Source organism: Onychostruthus taczanowskii, unplaced genomic scaffold (assembly GCF_017590055.1).
Source record: "Onychostruthus taczanowskii isolate IOZ18803 unplaced genomic scaffold, ASM1759005v1 scaffold43, whole genome shotgun sequence".
In the NCBI taxonomy this organism is placed as follows: domain Eukaryota; kingdom Metazoa; phylum Chordata; class Aves; order Passeriformes; family Passeridae; genus Onychostruthus; species Onychostruthus taczanowskii.
This window is the reverse complement of record NW_024501792.1, coordinates 7,055,143-7,080,607: the sequence shown is the minus strand read 5'-3', so window position 1 is coordinate 7,080,607 and position 25,465 is coordinate 7,055,143. Positions and strand designations below refer to the sequence as shown.

General features: G+C 42.1%; 1 protein-coding gene across 7 annotated transcripts in view; it reads left to right on the top strand.

Moving 5' to 3' along the window:
- Positions 1 to 249: 249 nt before the first annotated feature.
- The window catches only part of APLP2 (amyloid beta precursor like protein 2), a 47,947-nt gene continuing 22,731 nt past the window's right edge, over positions 250 to 25,465 (top strand). For all 7 annotated transcript variants that reach the window (XM_041413754.1, XM_041413753.1, XM_041413752.1 and 4 more), the window contains exons 1-3: positions 250 to 399; positions 22,166 to 22,339; positions 23,577 to 23,706. In XM_041413754.1, the coding sequence (XP_041269688.1) occupies positions 319 to 399; positions 22,166 to 22,339; positions 23,577 to 23,706 (385 nt within the window). In that variant the 5' untranslated portion in view covers positions 250 to 318. The remainder of the gene's footprint in view (positions 400 to 22,165; positions 22,340 to 23,576; positions 23,707 to 25,465) is intronic.

Here is a 25,465-nt window from a genome sequence, read left to right as displayed (position 1 = left end):
TTGCGGTGCCCGCTCTGCGGACTTATCCCTCGGGACTGGTTTCTGTAGCAGCCGGGGAAGGCCAGGGCCGGCCAAGCCACACCCCGGCCCCGACTGTCCCCCCGCGGCTCCCGTCAGCCCCGGCAGCCATTTCCCGCCGGGGGGCGGCTCCACACGCCATGCGCCTCGTCCCATTGGCTGATAGCACTGCGGAGGTGCGGCTATCTGCCGTCTCTCGATTGGTGCGTGCGGCTGTCACTCTAGGCGGAGGCGTGGCCTGGCGAGGCGGATCCCCGCAGGGGCGCTGCGGCCGCAGTTGCGCTCGGGCGGCGGCGGGTGATGGCGGCGGCGATGGGCTCTGCGCTGCTGTTCCTCCTGGCGCTCCTCGGGCCCGCGGCCGCGCTCGCCGGATACATCGAGGTGTGTGAGGGGTGCGAGGGCGGGGGTGGGCGGACAGGGCTCCTCCGGGGTGCCCGATGCGTAGGCGAGAGGTAAGCAGGATTCGGGGTGTCTCGGCTGTATAGAGCCACCTGGAGAGTGTCCAGCGTCTTTGAGACCTTCCCGGGCTGGTGAGTTCGTATTTTACCGGTGTTTTCGGGAAAGCCGTCTCCCTCAGGCCGCTCATCTGGACGGGAAGCTCCGTCTCACCGGGATGCTTGGGGCTGGTTTTTTTTGGGGACGTGACCTCGGCATTCTTGGCACGGGAACAGGAGCGGCCCGCTTCAGATGGGTCCCGAAGCATTGAAGACTGTTAGAGGGCCATTCCCTAGAGGAAAATCTCGGTTAAACGAATCCATTTGGTTGCTGATGGATCCAAAATAAATCTTTGGGTTGGAATTGGTACCTTGGCTTTCGGGGAATATGCTTCAGCCAAGTGTAAAGGCTATACATTTCATATAGAAATGGCTTAGATGCCCATAGGAGTCTGCGTTTGTGTGTGTCTGTATATATAATTACACATACATAAACGGGTATATATTACTTTTGTATGTAGGAAACGTATTGTATTTGCATATATGAATATAACTGGACAGAGGAAATTCCAGCTTTATCCTAAATCTAAAAGCTCAGTGTAATCTAGCTCTCCAAACAATAAGATGAGTAGGAGAAAATCTTGTGCGTTTAAAGACTTGATACTATAACTTGCCTTATTAGAGGAAGAAGCAAAACAAGGAGCTAGGTATGTGCTTGGCCTGAGAAATGGCACGTAAACAGAGGTTAATAATTGCGCCTGAATGTTGTTTGGAAATGCAAAACAGCTGCATCAGTCTTGTGGAGGCTCTGGGTTATTTAGGGCTGAATAAAGAAAAGGCTTGTGGCTGTTTGTGAATGGCTTGATTTGAGAGTTTACAGTAAATTTTAGCAAGCTTGGTTAAGCAGAACATCTACCTCAGATGCAGAACTCCAAAGCTCTAAACTGGTGGTAATTCCTGGCAGTAGACTTGTATATTTTTAATATATGGTGTATGAAATTGGTCTAGTCCATGATTTCTGCTTGTTTGGTTGCTATTGAGGAATAGTATTCCACATACTTTGTACCAGTCCTTCTGTTAAATTTCTGTAAATGAATGGAACATGGTTGATAACTATTTGTGGGACAACTCATGGGGAGGTTATCTTGCAGGAAGGATGGTGGAGCTGCTCTGAGGGCACAGAGCTAATGCCCAGATCAGGTTCTTTGGCATTGCCTTGGTGGCAGGTCTGATGCTACATCCAATCTCTTGCACCTGTTTGGCAACTCCTCCAGCTGTAGGTCACTTCCTCTCTTACATCCGAGACAGATTTGGCTGCTATGTGCATCCCTTCTGGAATCTGCTGCTTAGGGACATGTGCCATGAAAAATCAGCTTGGAAAACAAATCTAGCTGTCGTTTTATTCCAAAGCCTGGTGTCTGTGTGATGGAACAGATTCCGAATTTTGCCCATCCCAGGACTGGCGTAGAGGGAGAGCAGCCATGTCCCACGTTGACACTCCAGGAGGGGCCAGCTGGAGAGGGGGTCACTGCCCTTTTAGAGAAGGATTAAAATGAAAATGTTCCTGCAATTCAGTTTGCGTCCTCTGAAGGCATGATAGCCACCTTCGTTTGCCATAAAATGTCAGCTGTGGCATTTTAATCCTTATTTTTGCTATTTTTGCTGCGTCCTTTCGCATTGTCTTGTCAGTGGGGGGACTGCAGCTCTCAAGTCTTTATTGCTGTCAGATTTGCTCAAGAACTGCTCTCGATGCAGAGCTTAGGAAGTAAATGGTTTTGTTCAGGGTTTTATACTGTGGTCATTACTGGATTTTATGAGCTAATGTGATGAAAAATATGCAAGCAATTGGTTTTTTAAATAATCAAGATGCCATTTGAAAGTTATGGAAAAGGTGTAACAATGTCTGCAGTTATTAATTAGTTCAGCTGGATTGGCATGGTCCCATTAGGTGGATTTTCTGTCTCTTGATTATCTTAGCTCCCATTCTCTGTCCCTGGAACACCCAGTAATCTTCTTATCAACTACAATCTGTTTTTCTTTCTGTGCAGGACAGAGCAAGGGGAGTGGCAGTTTATTTTTTTCTCTTAAATTATTGTATCTGAACTCTTGACTAGGGCGTTCCCAAGGGTTGGTGCTGGTGACAGTCGGTCTCCCTTTCAGATCATAGTGTGGGGATGGCTGATAACCTCTGACAGTCTCTCTTCCAAATGAATATGAATAGAAGAGTTTAGAGAAATCACGGATCCCAGCAATTAATGTATTTCTTTCAATAGCAGTATGTGTCTGAATTTTGCTTGTTTTGCTTGTGAAGTCCCCAAGAACCTCAAACAGGACAATGATACCAACTGGAAAAAGAAAATAAATCTATGCTAATTAGATCTGTATTCCAGTGATAAACTACTTCTGCTGTGCCCTCAGGACCTTGGAAGGTGTAGAGTTTTTATTAATTACTTGACCTTTTTGTGTAATCAAATCGAAGGCAATGCAGACTTGATACGGCTTTTTTAAAATAAGGTATGGTATTTTTCCAAAGATCTCTTGGATGCTTACATCTGTTACCTGCCTGCTCAAGTCACCACGATTTGGGGGAGGGGGAAGAAAAAAGGTGTGTTTTGCAGCAGAATTTCGTGCTATTATTTTTGTCTTGTATTGCTTAAATTCTGCCTGACAAAAATATCAGCCTTGTGCCATTTCTGCAGACCTTGGGGACTTCTAATTGCCTGCGGCATCGAACAAAGAACTCCACCTAGGGAAATTTCCACTTTGGTGTTGGAGTCCTGAGCAGAAACAGCTCAGGAAAATTCCAGTCTTGAGCCTGTGGCCTTTAGTTTGCTCTCAGTTCCTAAAACTTTGCTTCCCGGTGTTAAGAAATACAGCTTCCTATGAAGGTGATTATATGCAGTGCCTCTCCTAAGCTTTAATTAAAGCTCCTCTGAAACAAAGATATGGAAATAAAGCAAACCTGATACTGTGGGGAGGCTCTGGATTTTCTGCTGCATTGTAGGATAGCACGTGATGGCAAGTGCTTCTTTCTGGAGGATGCCTTCAGCTCTACTTGTGTCACCTGTGAAATTATCATCTCTATGAAATGTTATTTAGGCATTAACAGCTCTACCAGGGATTGTATGACTTTTTTGTTCATGTGGTTGTTGCATCACCTGCAAGTAACTCAAAAGCTGTTCTGTAGGTGGCTTTAGCTGTATTATAATTACTCACTGCTTCTCCTCCAGCACCTGGGAGTGCAGGGAAGGATTAGTGCAGTTCCCTATGCTCTTCTCCAGTTGTGCTTCTCTCTAGATGTGCCTTGTAAAACTTCTCCCATTGCTTTTCACTGTGTGTGTGTCTTGAGGCATGTGGGCTCAATCTTGGAAGCGTAAGTCACCTTGACTGCAGCTTCTGCTTGTACACATGTACTTAAACCAAAGCCTTTTTCCTCAGCTGAAAATAGAAGAGAAATACACCATCCCAATCTATTTCTTGTTAATAGATGAACAAGATGAATAAGTTCATCAGTGGATGAACTTTGCCTTGTTAAAAGGCAAAGCCTTTCACTTTCCTTTTTTACACTTGGGCATTTCATGCTCTGCTCTTTAACTCCTCAGCCTTTCGAAATTGATGCAATCCTTCAGACTCTTGCTCTTGTGCTTCTTCTGTGCAGTAAAACTTGGTGTGGTTGTTTTTAAGTTCAGGCAGTCAGCACCTCTGAAACGTGTTAAGATGATACTTGCTGTTAATTGGAAGGCTTTGAATACTCACAATGGCCTAGAAACCCTTCTGGTGACAGTTCTCCTAATTCAGAACTGTACTTGAAATTGCAAGATGGCCCCTTTTTTTTTCCAAACTGTTGTCTGCATCCATTATGCACATGTTCAGCTTTCTCTACTTGCAGTGCGTTTGTCACAGTGAAATGGCATCTCCTACCACAGTTTTTACTTGCTGGGTATCTTAAATGGAGTATTTAGGGCTCTGTGACTATGCATTAACTATATTAATGTTATCATTTGCTTTTGGGTATTTCCATTTTCAGCTTTTTCCTATAGGTGTCAATAAGTCTCAGGTTTGTGGGGAGAAACGGGTTTTATGCACAACGTTGTGCATAAAAATTTACAATTTTTCCTTATGTAGATATATACTTATTGTGTGCTTACTAGTGTGAGTTATATAGTAATAAGAAGGAAGATGTGAGTAGAGTAAGTTGTCAGGTTCTTTTTATTGTGAATTATCCAAAATGACATGTTTTTTTCTGGTTTGGAGGGGTTGATGGCTCCTCCTCAGATACAATAGGATAGAAGTAACTCTAGCCTGTTAATACTGTTACTTATATAGGGCTAGTGGTTGGTGCTGTAGGAACAGCAGTCTGGCTCCTGAGGGGCAGTGCACAGGGAAAAGTGCATTTTGGGAGACATAATTTGGCTGGGGTTTTCTTTGAGAGTAATTTCTTAACATTAGATTCAACTTCTTTTAATTTATGAATTCCTGCAGCTGTAAGCAGGGAGATATATATATATATATATACATGCATACACACACATTTCGCATAGGGATCTAGCTTGTGAATTACACTTTTTTTTTTAACTTGTTCAACACTAGATTTACTACTTCCACCTCCATCTGCCTTCTCAGTTGGAGTTAAATATATATTTTGGATTGAGTGTTCGCTAAGCTATGCTACCTTATGTGAGGACATAGAAAACATAAATACCAAAGAATACAGAAGTGCAATCCACCTTTTAGCCTGGCTTTGAAATGTCCATAGGTTCTAATGCTTGCTCTGAAGGTTTGATGTTTAAAACAAAATTTTGTCTTTATGTGTATTTATAGGAGTTTTAAGTCACAATGCAAGATGAGTGATCAAAACACCAATGTTCTGCAAATGATGTTAAACTAATCTCCCTAGCAGCCAAACCCAGCCTGCTTGTCTTTATGTAATCAAGTGTCCACCTGATCAGGAGCGCATGTGGCTAAGCTGCTTACCAGCTTTTCATTTGGAGGTATTACAGGGATGTTTTGTATACAGCCAGTGGGGAAAGGATGTACTCCTTATTCTTGAAAGATCAACCTGTAGATGTGCTAAATTGAGTTCTAACTCTGTGTTGTTGTGTTTGCCTGCTGTGGTAATGCCCTTGTACAAATGAATGTATTGCAGACCTTCATTTTAGTTTATATTTTCAGTAGCCTCCTTGTCACTCTTAACTAGTGTGCACAGTCAAATGCTGCTGCTCTCCTGTGGCGTTTGGTGATTTATTTCACTTTCCAATTTCACTGGTGACAATGGGAAGTCAAATCACATGTTGGCACTCCGTTTCCGGAGGAAAACTCATTGCTGGGTGAGACATGATCCAGAAAGCCTTTTGTTCTCTACTACAGGCAAGCCTGGTTCATATACATTTCATCTGATTTAGAGATTTCTCCTGGCAAGTCTGGCCCAGTAGTCTGTGAGGACTGGTGCAGCTGGACTATCCTGATGTTCGAGTGTTTACTGCAAGGATAGTGGCTTCACTTGAGCTGTTTTTTTCCTGATGATTTGTTTCTCAAGATGACTGTGTTGGGCTGTGCAGTAACATCTGTTAGCAGTGGTTTGAGGGAATTCTTAGTTCTCAGTCTGCAGATCAGTGGCTGCTTACAGAGTTTAGTGTAATATTCTTTGCCAGTGCTTTCTTGGGGGATTCCTCCTCCGGACCATCAAAAGTCTCACGAGTTATTTCTAGTGCCAGTATTTCCTGCACTGGTGAGCTCTGGGGTAGAATGCTGTGGATTGACAAGGCCTTCAGTTGATGAAGCAGGGTACAAAGTTGTTATTCCATGCAGTATGTGAGCGTCAGAGAAGCTTATGGAAGTCAATAATTGTTTGGCTTGTATGGCTTTGAGACTAACAAAAAATCATTATCTAATGATGAGTTTGAGCTGAAGTTTTTCAAACTACCAAGTGTGAAGGGCGTTAAAATTGTCAGTATAACTTAGATGCAGCCTGAAGAAAAACCCAGTGAAACCCACAGAAGGTGGGAGCTGTGCCTTGGTTCCAGGTTGCACTGGAGAAGCTTCAGGGTGAGGCACTGAGTCATTGGTGTGTTACATCTGTTGGCAGTGTCACCGACCCGTGGTATCGTGCTGAGGTGCAGCAGATGATAAACATGCCTCAGCAGTCAGATTCCAGTGTCTGGCTCTGTGACAGGGATGCATTTAGGTAATTTCATACAGCAAGCTTCTCTCTAACAAAATTATAGCAGTGCAAAGTGTATTTTTGATCCAGGTCAAGGACAGGGACAGGCAGACACTCAAGGCACACCAAGCTGGCTGAGGCCATGCTTTACTTGACTCTAGCAGCAGGTTGATACTCAATGAAATTTCCATTTAAAAGTAGGTAATTATCATCTCCTTATGGAAGACTTCATGTTTAAATAAATGCAGTGTTTAGCATTGAAAGTTCCTATTCTCATTTAGGTCTCTTTTCCTCCAACAAATGTTGTCTGGTTATATTTTCAAATGTGTGAGCTGTTCTGAGGTGAAGGTCAGGGGGTTGGTTTCTTTTAATTCTAGCGTTAGTCAGAATTTTATTATTTTGTTAATGCTCTACTATAACAGGGCTTGTGTTTTCTCATGAAGATGTTGTGTTTGGGTTCTTGCACCCGTCACCACAAAGCTCTAAATGGAGCCAGTGAGGTGAACTCAAAAATCTTCATCTGGTGATGATGTTGCAGAGATGAAACAGAGGTTTAGCAAACTACTTGGTATTTTCCAGGAGATGCCTTATGCTAACTTCAGTACTGAGATGCTTAAATCAAAAGCCAAACATTTGCGTTTTTAATCTTGGGGTTTTCTTTAAAGGCTCTTATGTTATTTTTTAGCTCCAGCTCCCTGCCACTAGCTTTGTTCCTTTGCTTTTGGATTTTGTGTTGATGAATCCCACCAGTTATGATATCATTGCATAGTGTGAAATGACAGCAACAAAAAGAAAAATCTTAACCCATACCATCTGTTACAATAAATATTATGCACTCCTACTAGATTCCAAGCGGATTTGGATCACATATTTACAACAGAAGGTGGTCTCTGCTTAGATGTATGGTACCCTCTAGCATAAAGCCTTTAATCATCAAATTCTCTATATGGTTTTGGATTTGACATGACACATTGCCAGGTCTAAGTTTATTTGGTTTTTTTTTTAATCAGTGTTTAATCTTCTGTCATTCATATCAGGCCTAGTAACTTGCCAGAAATGGTCCTAGAGGAATCTGCATGAATTAGGATAATTCACTAATACCAAGCAATGGTTGACTTCTTACAGTGGTCATCTTACAGTAATTGTGGCCTGAAATAGAGAGGGGCAGATTTGCTTTAATCTCATAAGTATTCTTCTCAAAGATGAAATGCAAAATGTTGATTCAAACCTATGGATGGTGGTCCCCGAGAGTGTATTGGCATTTGAACGTGTCTTTCCCTGCATAATTTATCAAAGCCCTCACTGAAGAAATTGAATTTGATAGGTGTTTTGTTTTATGCTGCAAGATCACAAACATATTTAGAAACCCTAAAGAAGAATGAGCAGCCTTGGTCAAAGATGAATTCTGAAATGCAGGGTACAGCAGTGCTTGTTCATGGACTGAAATATGCTGCCTGCCAGCAAAAAAGGAAACTGAGAAATTGTTTAGTGTGCAGGTTATCATGGAAACTGGTTATTACTCTTGAATGGAGGAGGATGCTCACAACTCCCATTTAGACTTGGGATAAACTACTTGGAGGCACTTACATCTGAAGTTGCAATAACCACTTCATTTCCAGAGGCTTTAAGTAGAGCCTCTGTGCTGAAAATGTCAGACAGTGGAGAAGGTTTTCCCTTGGTAACCAGCCAAAGAAATTGAGATTTTGCATTTGTAATGTATTGATGTATTAGAGCTCAGCCTTTGGGCATGGATGGATATAATGCTGTTGCTTACATGGGCAAGACTCGGATCCCAGGAGTGGCTGAGGGAATTCTTGAGGGGGTCACAGAATGAAGTTGTGGTGCTCCATTGAGTGTGTGAAGTTTGGGCTTGGGACAGAGCGTTGTGTCACTGCAAGAGATGCTGGGGAAAGAAAGGAGAAAAAAGCATATTCCTGTCACTCCTGATAAATGCTGTCTTTTTCAAATTGCATCAATACTTGCCCTGCAACAAAGCCAGTCAGTATGTGGATGTCCTGTTTAGGGCACAGCCACTTTCTCGGAAGCAATTTCCCAGTAGCTGAGGCAGAGATGAATGACCTGCTGGAGCAAAGGCTGGATGTGGTGGAAGGGTTTGCACTGCTGTATGCCTGCCTTGTCTACAGCTGTCTTTGGGGGCTGGATCACAGCTTGTCACCTGTTCTGTCCCTCTCCTCCTGCCTATATGCTTATGCACTTTTTGTCTTTTTTTATGGTATGCATATCTGAGTTTGTGAACAAGAACTTGCACTAGTCACAAGAGCTGAAATCTATTACCTATGCTTGAATTAATAGTGCTGTGTCTTATGCATAGTGTTTTTAAATAATCCTTAATTTTAAATCCTCGTGTCTTGCTGCAGAGTGTATCTTTGTTTCTCAGGTTAAGAGACAAAGAAATAAACATAAACCAGCTGATCTCTCCCTGCACAACAGGTCCTTCCCTTTGTATCCTGGCTGCCAGGAAGTAAAACTAGAAGAGCTGGATTCCTCACATAGTAGGGCTTTTAAATGGCAGGAAATCTTCTTTCGAATTTGCTAAAATGTAAAATCCACAGTACAGACAAAAGGCATTTTGAAGTTGAGGCTGAAATTCCTGGGTTTGGATAGATTTGTTGCGCTCAATTCTACTGAGCAAGCTTTTGCAGCTTGCTTCACGTGGGACTTAGCATGATGAGGAGAATACTGTTCAAAATATAACAGTGAGAGGCTTTCCACAGAGCATCTACTGCATGTTAATTCCCTCTTTCACTGCAGGGCCCTGAGTAGAATGCAGCATTGTAGTCCTTTTGTAATAGATGCTGATGGATTTCAGGAGTGGTGCTGTTCTGAAATGGCCACTGTCATACTTCTAGTGGTGTGTGTGCAAACTGCTAAACTCAGTACTGCAACGAAGAATATTATGGAGACAAGCTGGAAAATTTTGGGCTGCAAGCTTCCTCTGTGCTGTAGCAGAGACATGAGGAGCACTGCTTTCAAAGACCCTAAATGGCCTTTTGCTCCAGGCAAAAGCAAAGATGATTTTACTTAATTTGCTTTGCTGTCCTTGATTTTAATTTGGCTTTTTGAGCTTTATGTCACTGTCTTTAATGATGTTTGCAAAAATTCGAATCATTATTCCTCATTAAGTGGCTGATAGAATTACTCATGATTTTCTGTTGTTTTATTTATTAGGCTGTGATTCTTACATTTATTTTTATCTTACAGCTGGAGGCATAACAAACATTTAGCCACAGATGGCAGCAGCATTAACTAAGATGGGTTTAATGTGCTAAACTTTCAGCAGCTCTTCCCCTGGTGTTGACTTGGAGATGCATTGCCACTGAGAGTCCTTGGTCTGCTTTTTGAGACGATGCTGCTGACCTTCTCTAAGCTATTTCTCAGGCCATAAAAGAGGGCTGATTTTTACTGTTTGTAACAGCAAGCTTTAGGTACACCAGATCAAGCAAAGCAGAGATTTTTTTTTTTTTGGTTTATAGTATTTGCCTTGGAATGACTGCTCTGCCTTGAAGTGGCTCTTCAGATAGATCTCTGAGCAGCATCCATCTCACAGTGTCTACTGTGTCTACAGCATGTCCAGGATGATGCTCTTCACTGATGAAGAGGATTAAAATAATCATTAAGCTGCTGAATACACCAAATGTCCTGTAAGGTACCAAATAAAGATGGAGAGACTGAACATGCTGGAGTGATACAATCTGTTGGAATGTATCAAGATGGGAACATCTTTAACTTGAGCTGGACTTGAAATGCTTATATCACAGAAAATGAAACCAGGGCTTAGTTTGCATATGGAAATGCTTGGCCTAGTGCTGTCTGTAGAGGCGCTTTCTTGCTCTCATTTTTCTCTGCTGTGTTTAAGTGGATAGTTGGTCCTGTCTGCCCCACCTTGACTCCTGGGTGCCACTTAAAATGGTGTGCCTGGCACTATTGTTGGGATGCTTCCTGCAGTGAATTAACTTCGGCAACAACCGAAAGCAGAGGGCTGTTCTTATTCCCACCTCTCTGAGTTAACATTCAGAACCTTTATTTGACAGGTATAACTGTGGAAATATGGACAGCCTCTAACTCAATTGTATGACTGTGACTGAATAGATGATCCATTTGCCTTTGTTGTCCAGGCTGTAGAGTTGCCATGCAGCCTTGACTCCCACAAATCCACTTTGTGCTGGTTACCAAGCCTGTTTTCTTCCTCCAACAGGTACTACAATGACATACAAAAGTTCTCAGTGCAATATTCTCAGAATGTTCCCAGCCTCATAACACAAATCTGTGTAGTACTGGTCCCACTGCTGTCCAGGCTGGCTGGGAATTCTGCAGGGAGAGGCAGCCTCCAGGATAATTAAAACATGGAACTCATTTGGGGGCTCATTGTTTGTGTGGTTTTTTTTTTTTTTTTTTTTTTTTTTTTTTTTTTTTTTTTTTTTTTTTTTTAACAAATAATTTTTTTCTCATTGTTTGTGGTGTTTTTTTTTTTTTTTTTTTTTTGGTAAGATGTCCAAAGTAATATTAGAATGAGGTATGCTTCTGGCTGTCTCGTGCTATTGCATATCAGTCTATAATTTTAGCATAGCTTTCTTGTGTGCTGCTCTCTTATGATTTGAGACATCTAAGCAGATTCTGTGGGGCTAATCAACATCAGGGATTTGCCGGATTCTGGCGGAGTTAATGTTTACAGCTGAGATGTGCATAGCTGGGTTTCTGCATTTAAAAAACACCTTAGTGGGCCATGTCTGAAGTCAACCAGTGAAGCACAAAACCACCATTCCTCAGGGTTAGAACTTGATGCAATATTTTCATCCTTTGACATTGAGAAAGCACTATTGAAATGACTCTGCCCATGGCTAGGAAAATGGTGAGTGGCCAATTGCATCAATAGGCAGATCAATCTACCCTTCAACCACCGTCCCGGTGGTCAGATTTGCATGTTAAGTCAACATTTCCATCGCTGTCCTTGTCTGCTTGTGGGGTCAAGGAACGCAAAACTTGTTTGGAAGGCTCACCATTTATTTCTTTCTCATTCAAGCATGTCTCCAAGAGCATCTGAGCAGGAGAAAGAAAAGCATCTCTAAGTAAAAGTCAATAGTCACTTCTTTCCCTGCCTGATAGCCTTTTCCAAGCAGGAAGATAGAATTGTTTGGAATGCTTGTGTTCAAAATAACCTATCTTGACAGTTTTCTTTACAGTTCCTCCAGCTGTTAGTATTTATATCAAAAATTGCTGTAATGGACAGCCCGGGAAAAGGGTTTAAAAAACAAATTAATAAATACTAGTACATTCAGAGACCTTGAAGAGGAATATCAGTTGAAGTAATGGAATTCTTGGTGGATAGTGCCTCTTTAAGGCATAACAAGATTGTCTAAAACTGTTCTGCCTGCTCTTTTTCAGAGAGTGATTTCCCTTGCTGTTGCAGAACAGGCAGTTTTTGCTTCTGCCTTTGGAAAAAAGCTTTCAGCACCTGATTGTTTTGTGCTTAGAAGCCCTCAGTGAGGTGTCAAATTAGTTAAAACTCATCAAGAACCTGCCCATCAGGTGGGTGCAGCTGCAGCATGTAAATTCTTCCACTAATCTTATGGTCAATTGTATTTCAGCTAAGCTGACAGAAAAGAATCATGTTCTCTCCCCTACCTTGAAATTTTTCAGAAAATGAACAAAGAAACATCAAGGAAATAATTATCAGTGTACAGAGGGTTCATGCTTCCTCCTGAAACCTGGGAGAGACTATTAACAAGTTAAAATCTCATTTTATCAAAGATAAAAATCACCATTTTGTTTATTTCCATGCAGTACTGCACAGTCTGATACAGCTCAATAGAGTGAAGAGCTATAAAATTCAGCAAAAGAAATTCAGGTGTTTAACATGCAAAGCCAGGTAAATATTCTGCAGTGATAGCCCTGAAATACTGGACATTCTAGGCTTGCTTCTGTGGAGCTAGTTTTACTTTCTGGATCAGCAAAATCAGTCATGGGCATTTCAGCCCAGCCAGCTTGAGTCTGTTCTATAAATTACCACTTAATTTTTTAATAGCATTAGGCAGCTGTTCTAAGTAGAGCTCTGCTGCTTCCTGTGAAGGAGCTGGTTAATATGTCCATTAAAGCTTGTGTGCAAGCCTAGCTGTGGGATGGTGCTGTGACTGTTAAACCCCAGCTGATGAATTAATACTTCAGAAATAAAATGCTGCTAAATTACTAAGGGTTGCTTTTAAAGAGTGGAAAAAATGGAAATACATTAAGCCATTGCTGAGGTCCTTTACTCTGTGACCCTGCTGCTGACAAATTTTGGGGGTACTTCAAAAGGGTTTTTGTCATTTGACTTCTTGTGTGTCAGACTGCTTAATCCAGGTGTCTGAGTTCTAGAGAATGGATGGAAGTCTACTTTTCATCCTCTGCTTTGGAAGAAGGTAAATTGGGAGATTTGAGCCTGAATTCTGCTGATAGTCACAGGATCTTTTGAGGACTGCTTGGCTGTGTGTGTAAGCTTAAAAGTGAGCAAATAAAGCTTTTGCCTTCAGATTCTTGGAAGTAAGAAGTGTTGCTCTGAGCCTTTTTCCAGCACTCCAGCCTCTTCCATACTTAACCAGGGTGGTGCTTGGTATTCTTCATTCTTCCCTCGCTTGAGGGCTTGCTCCCTCACCTTCAGTTTGCTGGCAGTAGTGGAAGGCAGCTGGCAGCAATAAGAGTTATTGCTGGGATCAGAAATAGCTGCAGTGAGGAATTTGAGATGGGTTTGCTAAATTAATTATCTTGCTCTTTTTTGTGAGTGGTAAGAACTTTTCCTAATCAGCAGCTAACTGTAAACTGAACTTTCTTGGCACAGTGTTCACATGGAAATTTTCTTTAAGGAAAAATATGTTGTTTACCAGAGCTCAACAAACTTACAGTGCCAATATATTAATCTCTTTAAAGCACTGATTTCGGCATACCTAGACATTCAAGGTTCTTAAAAGATTTTGTTTTGTATGTGAGCAGTCATGTTAGCTGCTGCCTGAAAGATGCTCCATAACAACTCTGAATAAATACAGGAGGAGGTGTATGGGAAAATGGTTTTGGTTTAAAATTCCAACTTCCATTATTTTTAAATAGATTTACTAAGAGGCAGAGTTGCTACGTGTTCTCAGTAACAGATACTTACTGCTGACTGTTTTCATCAACTTGAAATTTGTAGAAGTAACCTTCTGGGTTGGACTTAAAGTATAAAAGTATCCCAAGTTTTTATTCTGGAAACAACAAGGCTATTCCATAATTTTTTGGTAACTTGTTAATTTTGTTTTGGATCAGTATAAGCTAGGCAGAGCCCAGCGAGCATCAGCAAGGATAAAAGCAGCCCTGTATTTTAGTGGTTTCCAGTTTTCAAAAGGTGATCATTGGCATGGTTTGGAAAGCCAAGACTTAAAAGCCTCATGGTTTCCTCTGCAGATTTGACATTTCATCTGAACTCTTTGGAGGACACAATTACCAATTAATTGGATTGAGTTTTGGTTTTTTGTTTTTTTTTTTACAGAAGATTTGAATTTAGAGGTGGAAAGCAATAGGCATGACCCACAGAGCTCCAGCATGATCAGAGCAGGACCCGTTGAATCATTCCTGTGTGCTGTTTGGAAGTTGCTTTGTAGTCTAATTGCAGGGCTTGGAAATTCAAAGTATTTTATCATGTTTGAAAACATGTGCAGTCTGTGCACATAAATAAGCAATCTGTGATGCTGAAAACCATCTATAATGGGATGGATACTTGAACCAAACTCAGACTGCACTGCAAACTACATTCCTGCTTGTTTATCCTTGTTTTATCTTGCTTTTTCCCCCTCAGAAATTTTTCCTTGCCTGTTAAAATACACCCTTCAGTTTCCTGCTTGCCTTTTGGATCATTGTTTTAGATAGAAATACAGTCTGTGCAGCCTTTTTATCTGGAGTCAGCCGAGCAGTTAGACTAGTAGATAGAGTGAGGAGCCACAGGTTCCTGCAGTGGCTCTTTTGCACAACTCCCAGTGAGCTTCACAAGATCTGTAAAACAAATGTTCATGCTGTTTTGAGGAAGGAATTTTGGTTTGTTCCCTCCTGGAATGGTAAGTCACTTTGAGTCAGTAGTAAGGGGTTTATTTTTCTCTGCCTGATATTAACAAATTCCTTTCTGCCAGATTTGGCCACTGGGGAAGTTAGTGGAGAACTTGCGTGGGTGTGTGATTTGTGATGAGTTTTAGTCCAGGAGTTACTTTTGCCTTGAACAAATTACTTTGAAGTGTTGAAACATTTTCTGAAGGCACTTCCCTGTATATTGTGGAATCTGTATCCTGGTAACTACAGTGATTATATTCCCTAACTCTTGTGTAGCTCAAGTGCCTTCAGATGGCTTGAACTCTCCTGTCAAACCATGGAGAAGTTACAAAAGAGCATATCTCAGTACTCCTCCACATGTGCTGTTCTCAGTGATGCCTTTGTGGTATCAGCAGTATGGTTCGTATTAACAATCAGCTCAGAAATGAAAGACCTGAGAGTTAAACTTTACAAACACTATTAAGCCATAGCAGCTGTCCTTAGGCTTTGGTCTGGATCTCTGTTCTGGTAGTCCAGGAAGGCAAAACTGCCCCATGGCCGTTTTTTCGGTAGAATATTAGTGAATGTGGAAACATTAACTTGCACTCAAGTTTTCACTTGCTGAGGACTAACAGGACATCTTGGGTCTCTGTGCCTCAGATGCCCAAATAATTAGTGTGGGAAAGTGCTAATTAGTTGGGCCATGCAAGACAGAGTGATGACACAGATTGGAGTGAGGAGACAGCATTAAACTGAGCTGAGCCTGCTGCTGGGTGACCTTAGGCAAGTCACTTGACTTTGTGCCTGAGTTTAGCCCAGTGTTAAATAGGCCTGGCGCTCTGTGCTGGGGTAGGACTTAGGGTGGCACCATAAAAAGGGGACTTCAAAATAGCACTGTGGCAGTGTTCTGCTGCAAGGGGAGGGAAGTGGCCGTGAGTGTGTCTGTCTGACACAGCTTGGAAATTGTTCCTGACATCCTTGTGACGCATGGAAGGTGACCTCGCTGATTAAACCTATTTGGACCACCTGTGAGGTGTGTGAGGATTGTCAGTGTTTGTGTTTTCCTCTTCTCTTGCCCTTATTTTTAAGGAAGTTTTATCCCCAAGCTGTACTTTCGAAAGCTTGAGGTCCTGAAATTGATCTTTTTCAAAGGACACAGTTCTGGGTACAGTAACATTTGTTCAGGGAATGTTCCAGTGGAGTTATGAACTTTGTCTCTCCAGGGATAGAAAAGAGGATGCCAAAGGCAACTGTGTTACACAAGCAGCTTCAGGAAGCTGAGGCAGTGCTGACTCGTGGTTTTCCTGGATTTGATCACCTCTCCCACAGCCTGGCGCTGCCTGCAGTGTGGCACTCCCTACTGAATGCAGCAGTTCACAGTGCAAATGTCTCACATGCTGCTTATGTGCTCTTTGACTCATATAGGCCCTCATGGAGCATGATAAACCAGAGCGGGACGGGGAAATAACCTGATACCTCCTAAGTACAATTTCTGAGGGCAAAATGGCTGCCCATGAGTTGAAGGTACTTGGAAATCTCCCCTTTTGCTTGTGGAGAGGCAGTGGAATGTGCAAAGCAGTAAGGAATGCTTCAGGCTGCAGCAGGTCTTTAATCCTATGGTTGCTGTCAGCACACATGGAAGTACATGGATTATTGTTGCTGAACTTCTGAATGTTCAAGGCTTCATGTCAGCTGTAAACACAGGCATCTAAATATAAACTGCATCCCAGCTACCACTGCAGCTCCTGCCTTGGCTCCCAGTTCTCTGCTGTTGCAGACTCCTCCACCACAAGTGTCAATAAAGGACAAGCAGATGAGAACTCCACCCCTTCCAGCAAGTTAAAGCAAGCCAAAGACTGCTTTAGTGAGATTTCTGCCATTTAAATTCAAAAGCAAACCCAGGCTGGTATTATCAGCTCACACCAGATCTGCCTGCAGACAGTAATTCTTCCTGTCTTGGACCCCTGCCCATGTGCATTATTGTAATTATCAGCAATTTAAAAAAAAATAGAGCAATAAAGCTAGGATGAGCTGCTAGTCTGTAGATTTACTGCCTGCTGTGTCAGGCATTCATTAGCCTTTCTGGGTTCAAGCCACCTATCTGCTGAATAAAAGCAGGAAGAGGAGCTAAGGAAAACAATACATGAAACACTATTTGAAGCATGAATTGAGAGCTCTGCTTGCATTTACAAGTTATGAATCCAAAACGAGGGGAATTTTAAGTATTCTGTCCAGAAGTTCTTGTGTGTAAAGTTCTTCTGCCAACTTCCCTCACTTTTTAGTCGAAGTGTTGGTTTCCTGAATACTGACTTACCATTAATTCCCAGGTGAGATTCATGGCAATGAATGTTAGATTTTAGGGCTGTATGGCACGTTGTGATCCAGGAGGGCTGGGCTTTACAATGCCAGCCCAGCTCTTCTCCTTCCAATAGCTTCAGTTTGTGGCTGTGGGTCTTCTTAATTTTCATTTTGTCAAAAAGGCCTGTGGGCATCATCTGGAGGGTACACTAATATGGGGAGTGCAGTTGAAGCAGTTGGGTCCCTGCACAAACATGCGCACAAATTTTTCAGCCCAGAAAGGGCAAATCATTAGAATCGTCACACATTCAAAAGCAGCAGCCATGGAGGGTTGTTCCTTCACAGGAAGGCTGGTAAGGTAACAGAGCTCGTTTTTGTGTCAAAGGAACTGTTAGAATTCCTGAGTGGTCTTGGAAGTGTTCAATTTATATCCTCAGTGTCTGTGAGCATTGCACTGACATAGGGAGATTTGCAGAGTTGCCCAGATAAAGTAGGAAATGTAATTAAAAAAAACCAAAAAAAACCAGAAAAAGTTCTTCCTTTAATTTAAGGTGGGCAGTGTGATTTATCTGAATAAGGACACTGCTGAACAGCCTGTTCCCAAGTCCCTCAGGTTGTGGTTCATGTGGACCGTGATTAAATAACCAGTATTGCTTGAGGGCCTTAGCTTAACTAAAAACAAGCAGCACAAGTAATTTTTCCAAGTGCTACCTGGCTAGTTTTTTTTGTCAGTGTAGTAACAACTGGTTGTAGAATGCATGTAACTCTCAGGAGCAGGAATTCTGATCTGACCTGTACAAAGGGCCCTGCCTTGTCCATTAAGGAAGGGTATGCCCTTAGCAGCCAGTAATCTGTTCTCTGGCCACCAAGTCAGTGCAATTCTCTATTGGAGCTTTCTTCAGCAGCTCATAAATTCTAGCAGCTGAAATTTCAGTCTTAAAACAACTTAATCTTCCATGGTTTTATGTAGAGAGCTACTCTTGTGTTGCTCCACAGGAAGCCTAATGGAAAGCATGGGTGGTGTGGATTCTCCTCACAGGCTCTCCATGCTTCTCAAGCTCCCATCCACTGTGGTTTTGTTGGAATAAACGCTCATTCTGGCTAATCTGATCAGATGGACAAGGCTCCGGTCGTGTTTGACCTCACTGAAAATGGAGAATTCAGTTAAATATGATGTTTTGCAGATACCTTTATGCTATTAAGGAAAGCTCTCTGGAACTAATTTCTGTGAATTATCAGCTTCTCTTCACAAGAGAAAAGTTCCAATAACTCTTCAATTCTCAAGTCCCCATCAGCATGCCAGAAGGTTTTCCAGAATAGCATTCCATAGGGAGCTGTATGGACAGCATATGAAATAAGTTATGTTGTGATTATGTTTAACAGGTCCTGGCAATAAAAGACAAGGGACATGGATGTCATTTTCCTGTTTGTCTTTATAAACCAGAACTGCAGTGTACTGCTTGTGTTTCAGAGGTAGATGTAAAATATTCTTTATCTTACTAAAGTCTAGCCTTGTGTCCCTCCTTTGGGATGTGGGTTACTTGCAGGAAGAACAGATATGACCCTTTTTAGCACCTGGAACCCGGCCTTCAAGGTGGGTAATGCTTGCACATCAAACCCTTTGTCACAAGCTGAAGAGGCCAGTAGTAAGTAAAAGCCAGGATACTTGGGCAGACACTTCCATCAGAGAAAAGGAGGATTTAGAGGCTTGAATTCCAGTGTTTCAGGACCATAAATCAGACACTGGCTGGCAGGGTGAGGAATTTAACTGACATTAACTGGCCAGAGATTTATGTGTTTATGGAATGAAAAACGTCTTCGGTCTTGGAAAGCAAACTGGATTACGGAATTATGCCAGAAGGCAGAGCCCAGTTTCTCCCAAAACATCTTGTGAGTGCAAGTTCTGGTGAGGGAAGTAATGGCTTATGGAACAGTCTTTTCCCAAATAACATTTGTCTTGCTCTCATGTTACGTGTATGTATTAATGGGATGATAGCTACTAAATAATGCTCAACAAGGACGTATACAACTGGGTGAACTTTCTTCCATCATGCATGTGTTGCCCCTCCAGATCTGTCAGGCTGCTTATTTAAGGGGTTGAATAGCTGCTTCCCAGCACTAAAAGAAGCAGCTGCTTCCATTTATGGCCGGGAAGTTCCCAGAGAAAAATGTGCTGTCAGTTTGTTCATCCCTTTGCAATGTGGAATGGGTGAATTCTCTGAAGGACTAAAGAACTTAACTAAGGACATGGCTTTATCCCAAGCTTCATGCCTGTTTACATGTTCTGCAGCCTTCCTTTTGCAGAGTGATGCTTGAGTGTAGCCCGAGGGATCCGCTTCCAGTTTTCATACACTGAAGGCAATTGTGGGAAACGTCAGAAAGTTCCTTGGTCCCAAAAGGTGACCTTTTTGCCTGTTTAAGTGTTAGTGTTAAAGGTGTGGCATCCATGAAGCTTGGAGGTGCTGTATTCTCTCGTTACAGCTAAAATGAGATTAATGTACTAAATTAAATAACTTACATGATTGAGGGTTGGAGTGGATTGCTAGTGGAGGAAAAATTGAAGCCCATTGCTCAAAAACCTTGCCTTGCAGGTCCTGGGGTTAAAGAATCAACTCATGTATCTCAAACTTCATTAACTCACCTAACAGCACAATTCAAGAGAAGATTTCTGCTGGTTGATTAAAAGTGATGAAATCAAGCAAGTAATTAGTCTAGTTTGTTCAGCTGTGAATTGGGGCTTAGCATGTTCTGGTAGCTACGGCAACAGCTCTCGACTGATATGCAAGCTATGTGAGCAATCCAAGAAGGAGGAATGATACCTTTGCAGGGAGCAAGCTGGAGAGGCAGCAAAAACAAACACTGCCTCGAATCAGTGTGTAAATAAGGGGGGGTGGTCATGATTTCAGGAGGTTGGTATGTGTTTGAACAGGAGTTTGCTCATGCAGGAAGTGTGATGAATGGATTACTTATGCATGTTTCTGCCTCTCAGTGGATCCTGCACCTCTCCTGCTCACGAAATTCCTTTATTGTGCTGCAGACTTGTTAAGTTTGCTTTGAAGGAGGCAGATTTCAGGCATCAGCAGTGCCATCATAGCACATATATTTATTCTCTTTTGATGCCCCATGTTCTTACAAGGGTTAATGCTTCCTGGGTTCTTGATCTGCATTTCTTTTCATTTTTTTCCCAGGGTTGGAACTTGGATGTGCTTATGATGTTGTCATCAAACAAAATTGTTTTGGGGATTGTTTCCTGCGTGTTGGGTCCTGTGCTCTCTGGAAAATGATTGTCGGTACCAAAATGGTGTTTGTTTGGAGCGAGATAAAAATGGCCTCTTAACAAGTTTGTGTGTTTAGGGAGTTCTGAAGGATCATTCTACATTTGCTTCTGTCTTCTGAAAAGACATAAGGCAGGAGGGTGGTGCAAGACCTGTTGCAGGTTCTGGTGTGTGCACTTGTAAGATGTTTATTAAAGGTTTGATTTCTGCAAGAACCAAGTTACTGCACCATATTCCTAACCTCAGTCTATTCCTCAGAGTTCCTCTTGTACCTGGAGGTACAGGACTATGTGACTCATTTTTCCTTAGGACAGAGTACAACAAACGTACCGACAGTAAACCTATGTTTACTGTGAATGTGAATTTGGCAGCATTTTCATACTGGGACATCAACGCTGTAATATCTCTTACATGTAGTTTGGTATTTCATTACTTTGTGGTCTGTGCTAAAACATGCTGTCATGAGCATCTGTAGGTCGGAGTTGGTTGGAAGGGTCGGAGTTGGAGTTTGTTAGTAAAAACCCTTGTATAAGACTGTTTCTCTTAAATGATGCATGGGTGAATAGTACTTAAAACTCAGGGAGTAATTTTTCTGCAGTTAATACTTGAATTTGTCCTTTTGTGCCTCAGGTTGGCTTTGTCTTCCAAGCACTAATCTTCTGTTCAGCACTAAACAATCCTTGACTTTCTGAGTGTTGAAATGTGTTATCTCCAGGCAGAGAGATAAGGGGAAGGGAAAAAATGGGCTAAATGTAATAGTTACAAAAAGATATTATTTTTCCTAATATCCTGTGGCTAAGAGCTGCAAAAAGAAGTTGTCCAGTTGAATTCTACTCTTTACTCCCTTTATTTCCTTTAAGCACACAGCTGTTGATAAGAGTTGATGGGGGTCTGCAGGTGGTAGGGAGTGAACAGTGCCCACAGTAACTCATGCATTTTTCAGTGCACAAACAGTTAAATATGAAGGCAGGACTGGTAGCCTGGGGTTGTGTTGCCTGCCAGGAAAAGCAGCTTAAGGCCAGCAGACTCTGTGCATTGCCGTTTCTATCTGGAGACGTTGAAATAGATTCTATTCCCCTAAACACCTTAAAGAGCTTTGGAGTTCATCTGTTTTTTTTGCCTTATGCCTCTTTCTGTTTTACAGCAGCTAGTAGTTATTTAAGGAGAGCATGTTCAGCTCCCAGCATCCACTTGGTCTTCTCAGAAAAAAGGTCTGCAATTTAATTTACTCTTCTTTTCCTCTTTTGGTCAGCCAGCAAGATTTCAGAAAGGGACCCTGACCTTGTTTTCATTGATCAGTCTGCAGTTTGACCCAAATGTGGGTCTGGGCTGTCAGGTTCTTGTCTGTTGGTGCAGTCTGGGAAGTGCACAGAATACACATCTGAAACAGCTCCCCGTAAGAGTGCACTGAATGGGACACAATCCTTTGAGAAGCTGGTTTTCATAGCTGTTTTTTCTGATTCAGTAGAAATTATCTTTATTTGTATGTTTGAGCAAAAAATCAAAAAAGCAGGATTCTTGCAGTGGGATGCAGTTATTTTATTATTAGTAGTAGTAATACCTGCTAATGTGTAATGTCACAGAGGTCCTTCTGCCAGAATTTATTAGTATTAATTATTTGCTAAGTTTTTCAGACATCACGTTTTAGTCTATGTAGGTGCAGCCTTTTAGTGGGAATTACTCTTGGTTTTGGTAAGCTGTTGTTTCAATTATAAAAAACAGGGTTTGGGAAAACAAACGCCTTGCTGGTGAAAACTTGGGATGGGCTCACCATCTCAGGGAATGTTACAAAATAGTTTGCAAGACTCTGTTGATATTCTGGATCAAGCAGGAGCTGTCTGAGAAGATGCCAGAGGGTTCCTGGTTCTTTTGTGTTGTGGAGTCTTTGATCAAATAATGTAATCAAGTTGTTTTGTTTTGATTTGTCTTCACAGGCCCTTGCAGCCAATGCTGGGACAGGGTTTGCAGTGGCAGAACCTCAAATTGCCATGTTCTGCGGGAAGCTAAATATGCATGTGAACATCCAGACTGGGAAATGGGAACCTGACACTTCTGGAACCAAGAGCTGCTTTGGAAGAAAGGAGGAGATTCTGCAATACTGCCAGGAGGTGAGAGTTTCTGAATCTTCACTGCTGTGGAGGAAGTGGATTCCAGTTTAGCTGCTCAGTAGCAAATTAATCCTGCAGGAGATGCACTTGCTTTTGCCTAGCCCAGTTCTCTGTACTGTCCTGCTGTGTTATTGTCCAGGAAGAGCAGGGAGGACACTGCAGTGGGATTTAGAAGCTACCTCAGATCAGCTGACACTGCCACAGAAGGTCCTTGGTCTGTAAGTCTGAGGTATCTTCATCTGTTTGCAGGACTTTACCCCAGTGTTCTGCCCCTGAGCTGGTTAACCAGTATCTGCTTTCTGTTGTGTAAAATGGAACCTGACACCTATTCTAGTTAGAATGTGGCTATGCTGTTCTTAGTGATGTGTTTAGATCAGGCAGAATGTTAGAAAAATATTTTAATCAAATTTTGTAGGTATTTTTAAGCTCTTTAGACTTTATTGAAAAAGATATAATCATCTCCTAATGTGTTCTAGATATGCTGTAACATATTGGTCTTGTCCAGTGTCTTTAATTGCTCCTCTGAGGTGACAGGCACATAAAATACCACAAGGAGTGTATTTTTTTTAATGGGAAAGCAACAGAATGTACTGTGTCTGGACTGGAAAACTTTTTAAACTGTTTTACAAGGCTGATATAACTGGGGCTGCATTTTTTTCATGTGGTAGAAACCTATATATAAAGTCAGTGTCTGGACTTTAGAACTTGACCAGAGCGTAAGGATCAAATTAATGCATCATAAATGGACCAGGCACGAGGAAACCTGAGGAGGTGGGTGCATAATTTGACAAGTGATGAGAGAGTCTGAAGAGGTTACTAAACCCTTTTGGTGATTGCTGTTCCAGGGGGTATTGTGCTGCTCCAGAAAGAATTAAACAGCTACATCTCCTCCAAACCCAAATACCCAAATGCTCCTCCTCCACTGCTGTGCAAATCCAGACCTCTCAGCTTAGTGCCAAGTGAGGGCTCTTGCCCTTACCTGGCTTTCTCCTGCTTCAAGGCAGTGGCATATCTATTTCTGAAGCCCTGTGTGACAGACAGCTGGAGCTTTTTTATGTTTCTGGCTGTACTGAGTTTGATCCAGAGCAGAGTTGTGTGTCCATGTGCAAACTCCAACTTGTTCCTAAGTTGGAGTTGTTCTTTTGTAGAGAATCAGCCTCACTACTCTGGTAGGAGCTGCTCTGCACATTCTCTGTCCTTCCTGGAGAGAAACCTCTCTGTCTGTGCTGTTCCCCAGATGTACCCAGACCTTCAGATCACCAACGTGGTAGAAGCCAACCAGCCCGTCAGCATTGACAGCTGGTGTAAGCGTGGGAAGAAGCAGTGCAAGGACCACACTCACATCGTCGTGCCGTACAAGTGCCTGGGTGAGTGTGTGCTGTGGGTGTGCTGTGCATTTCTGTGGGAGAAGCAAGGAGTTGCCTCCTGGGTTCTTACAGAGAGAGCAACTCAGTTTGTTAGGCTTGTCTTGTGTCAGGTTGTCGTTTCCACACCTTCCACTGTTTTTTTTTTCTGAAATGTTTATCTTTCCACAAGATGGAACTCTGCCGTTCTGGGGCAGATCGACAGCTTGGTAACAGCTGTGGTAGAATAATGGTGCCTGGCATGAGAAACAAATCCCCATTCTCTCTGCAAATGCCATAAAAACCTGAAGACTGTTGTATCTGAGTACCACAAAGACACTGGGATTTAATACTTTGATCCTATTTTTGTGAAGCTTTAATATTTTGTTGCCTTGGAGACTTAAATGCTCAGTGTGCTCAGGCTTCCTGCTTGGTCTTGGCAAGAGATCTCTATTTTATTTCAGTGGCTATATTTAAACTTTGCTGTTTCAAAGAGGCTCTTTTTCTTGCAGCTGTATCTCCTGTCCCCATTTTGAACTGTGAAAGAATATGAGATAAACCGTGATGGATTTCATGGTGCTTTCCAGAATGTCCCCCCACTCACTGGAATGAGGCAGCATGTTTTAACTGGTTAACTGTGACTTCTGACCTGTAGGTTGTGGGTGACATTGCACTGCCCCACTGCACTGTGTGTTCTTAGGAGTGAGCTTAGTCTCAGGTGGCTTTCTTTTCAGTTATCTGCTGGAAAAGATGTGTAAGAAGTCTCGGGAGAGTCTGCATACTGAATGCTCCCAACCGGTTGCTGGGAGCATTCAGTAGGAACCAGTTTTCATAATTTGTGTCCATATCTCAGGTTATCGTGTGATTTGAAATGGGATAATACCAGCAAAGCAGCAGAACCATGTGTGTGCTTTGTCCTTTATGTAATGCCTTCCGTGAGATGATCATAAAGTACTTCATTAAACATAAAATTTATTGTGGACACATCCTGGGAGAAAGGTGCTTGTCTTTATAGATGTTGAAATTCAGGTTTTGGAAACAACCATGCCCAACTGGATCATGAGGATCTCCTTATGATCATCTCCTGCTCATAAGGAGAACTTCTGATGGAAAGAAGGATGAAAGCAAGATCCCTGGATTTATAAGGAGTCATCTCTTAGAAATAATCATTCCCCAACCCTATTCTGCAGTTGAAAAATAAGCTGATTTTACTGACACTGCCCTAAAATTTGATTAGCATTAAACTATTTATTCAGGTTTTTCATTAGTGTATTTCACAGTGTTCATGATTTGCAGGCCCCAGCCTGTGAGGCAGCTTTGGTTTTCAGATCTGAGTTGCAAGTCTGGTGTCCACATGTCTATAAAATCTCTGTCTTCAGCACTCTACAAATTACTTGTTACGAATGGATGATGCATTTCTCTGGGGTTATAGTCAAACTGTGGGATTTTGTTTCCTTTCTTAGTTGTGTTTTCCTTGATGCATTAATACACAGGGGACCTTGAGGTAGGAGCCTGTCACCATACCCTATTTAATCTTCCCTACCCCTCCCCCGATAAGGAAAACTCCTTTATATTTCAAAAGTGAAGAGAAGAACCCATGAATCTTCTGCCTTCAGCCCCCAGAACCGAGTCCCTTGGTTTTAAAGTTTGCTTAGTTTTACTTTTCTTACCAGAAGCATTTAAACCTTTCCTGATAGGGTAGGATGAATGATTATTAACTCAAAAATCTAACTGGCCTGTTTTGAGATGAGAAAATGGGAAAAATACAATCTCTCTTTTAGTT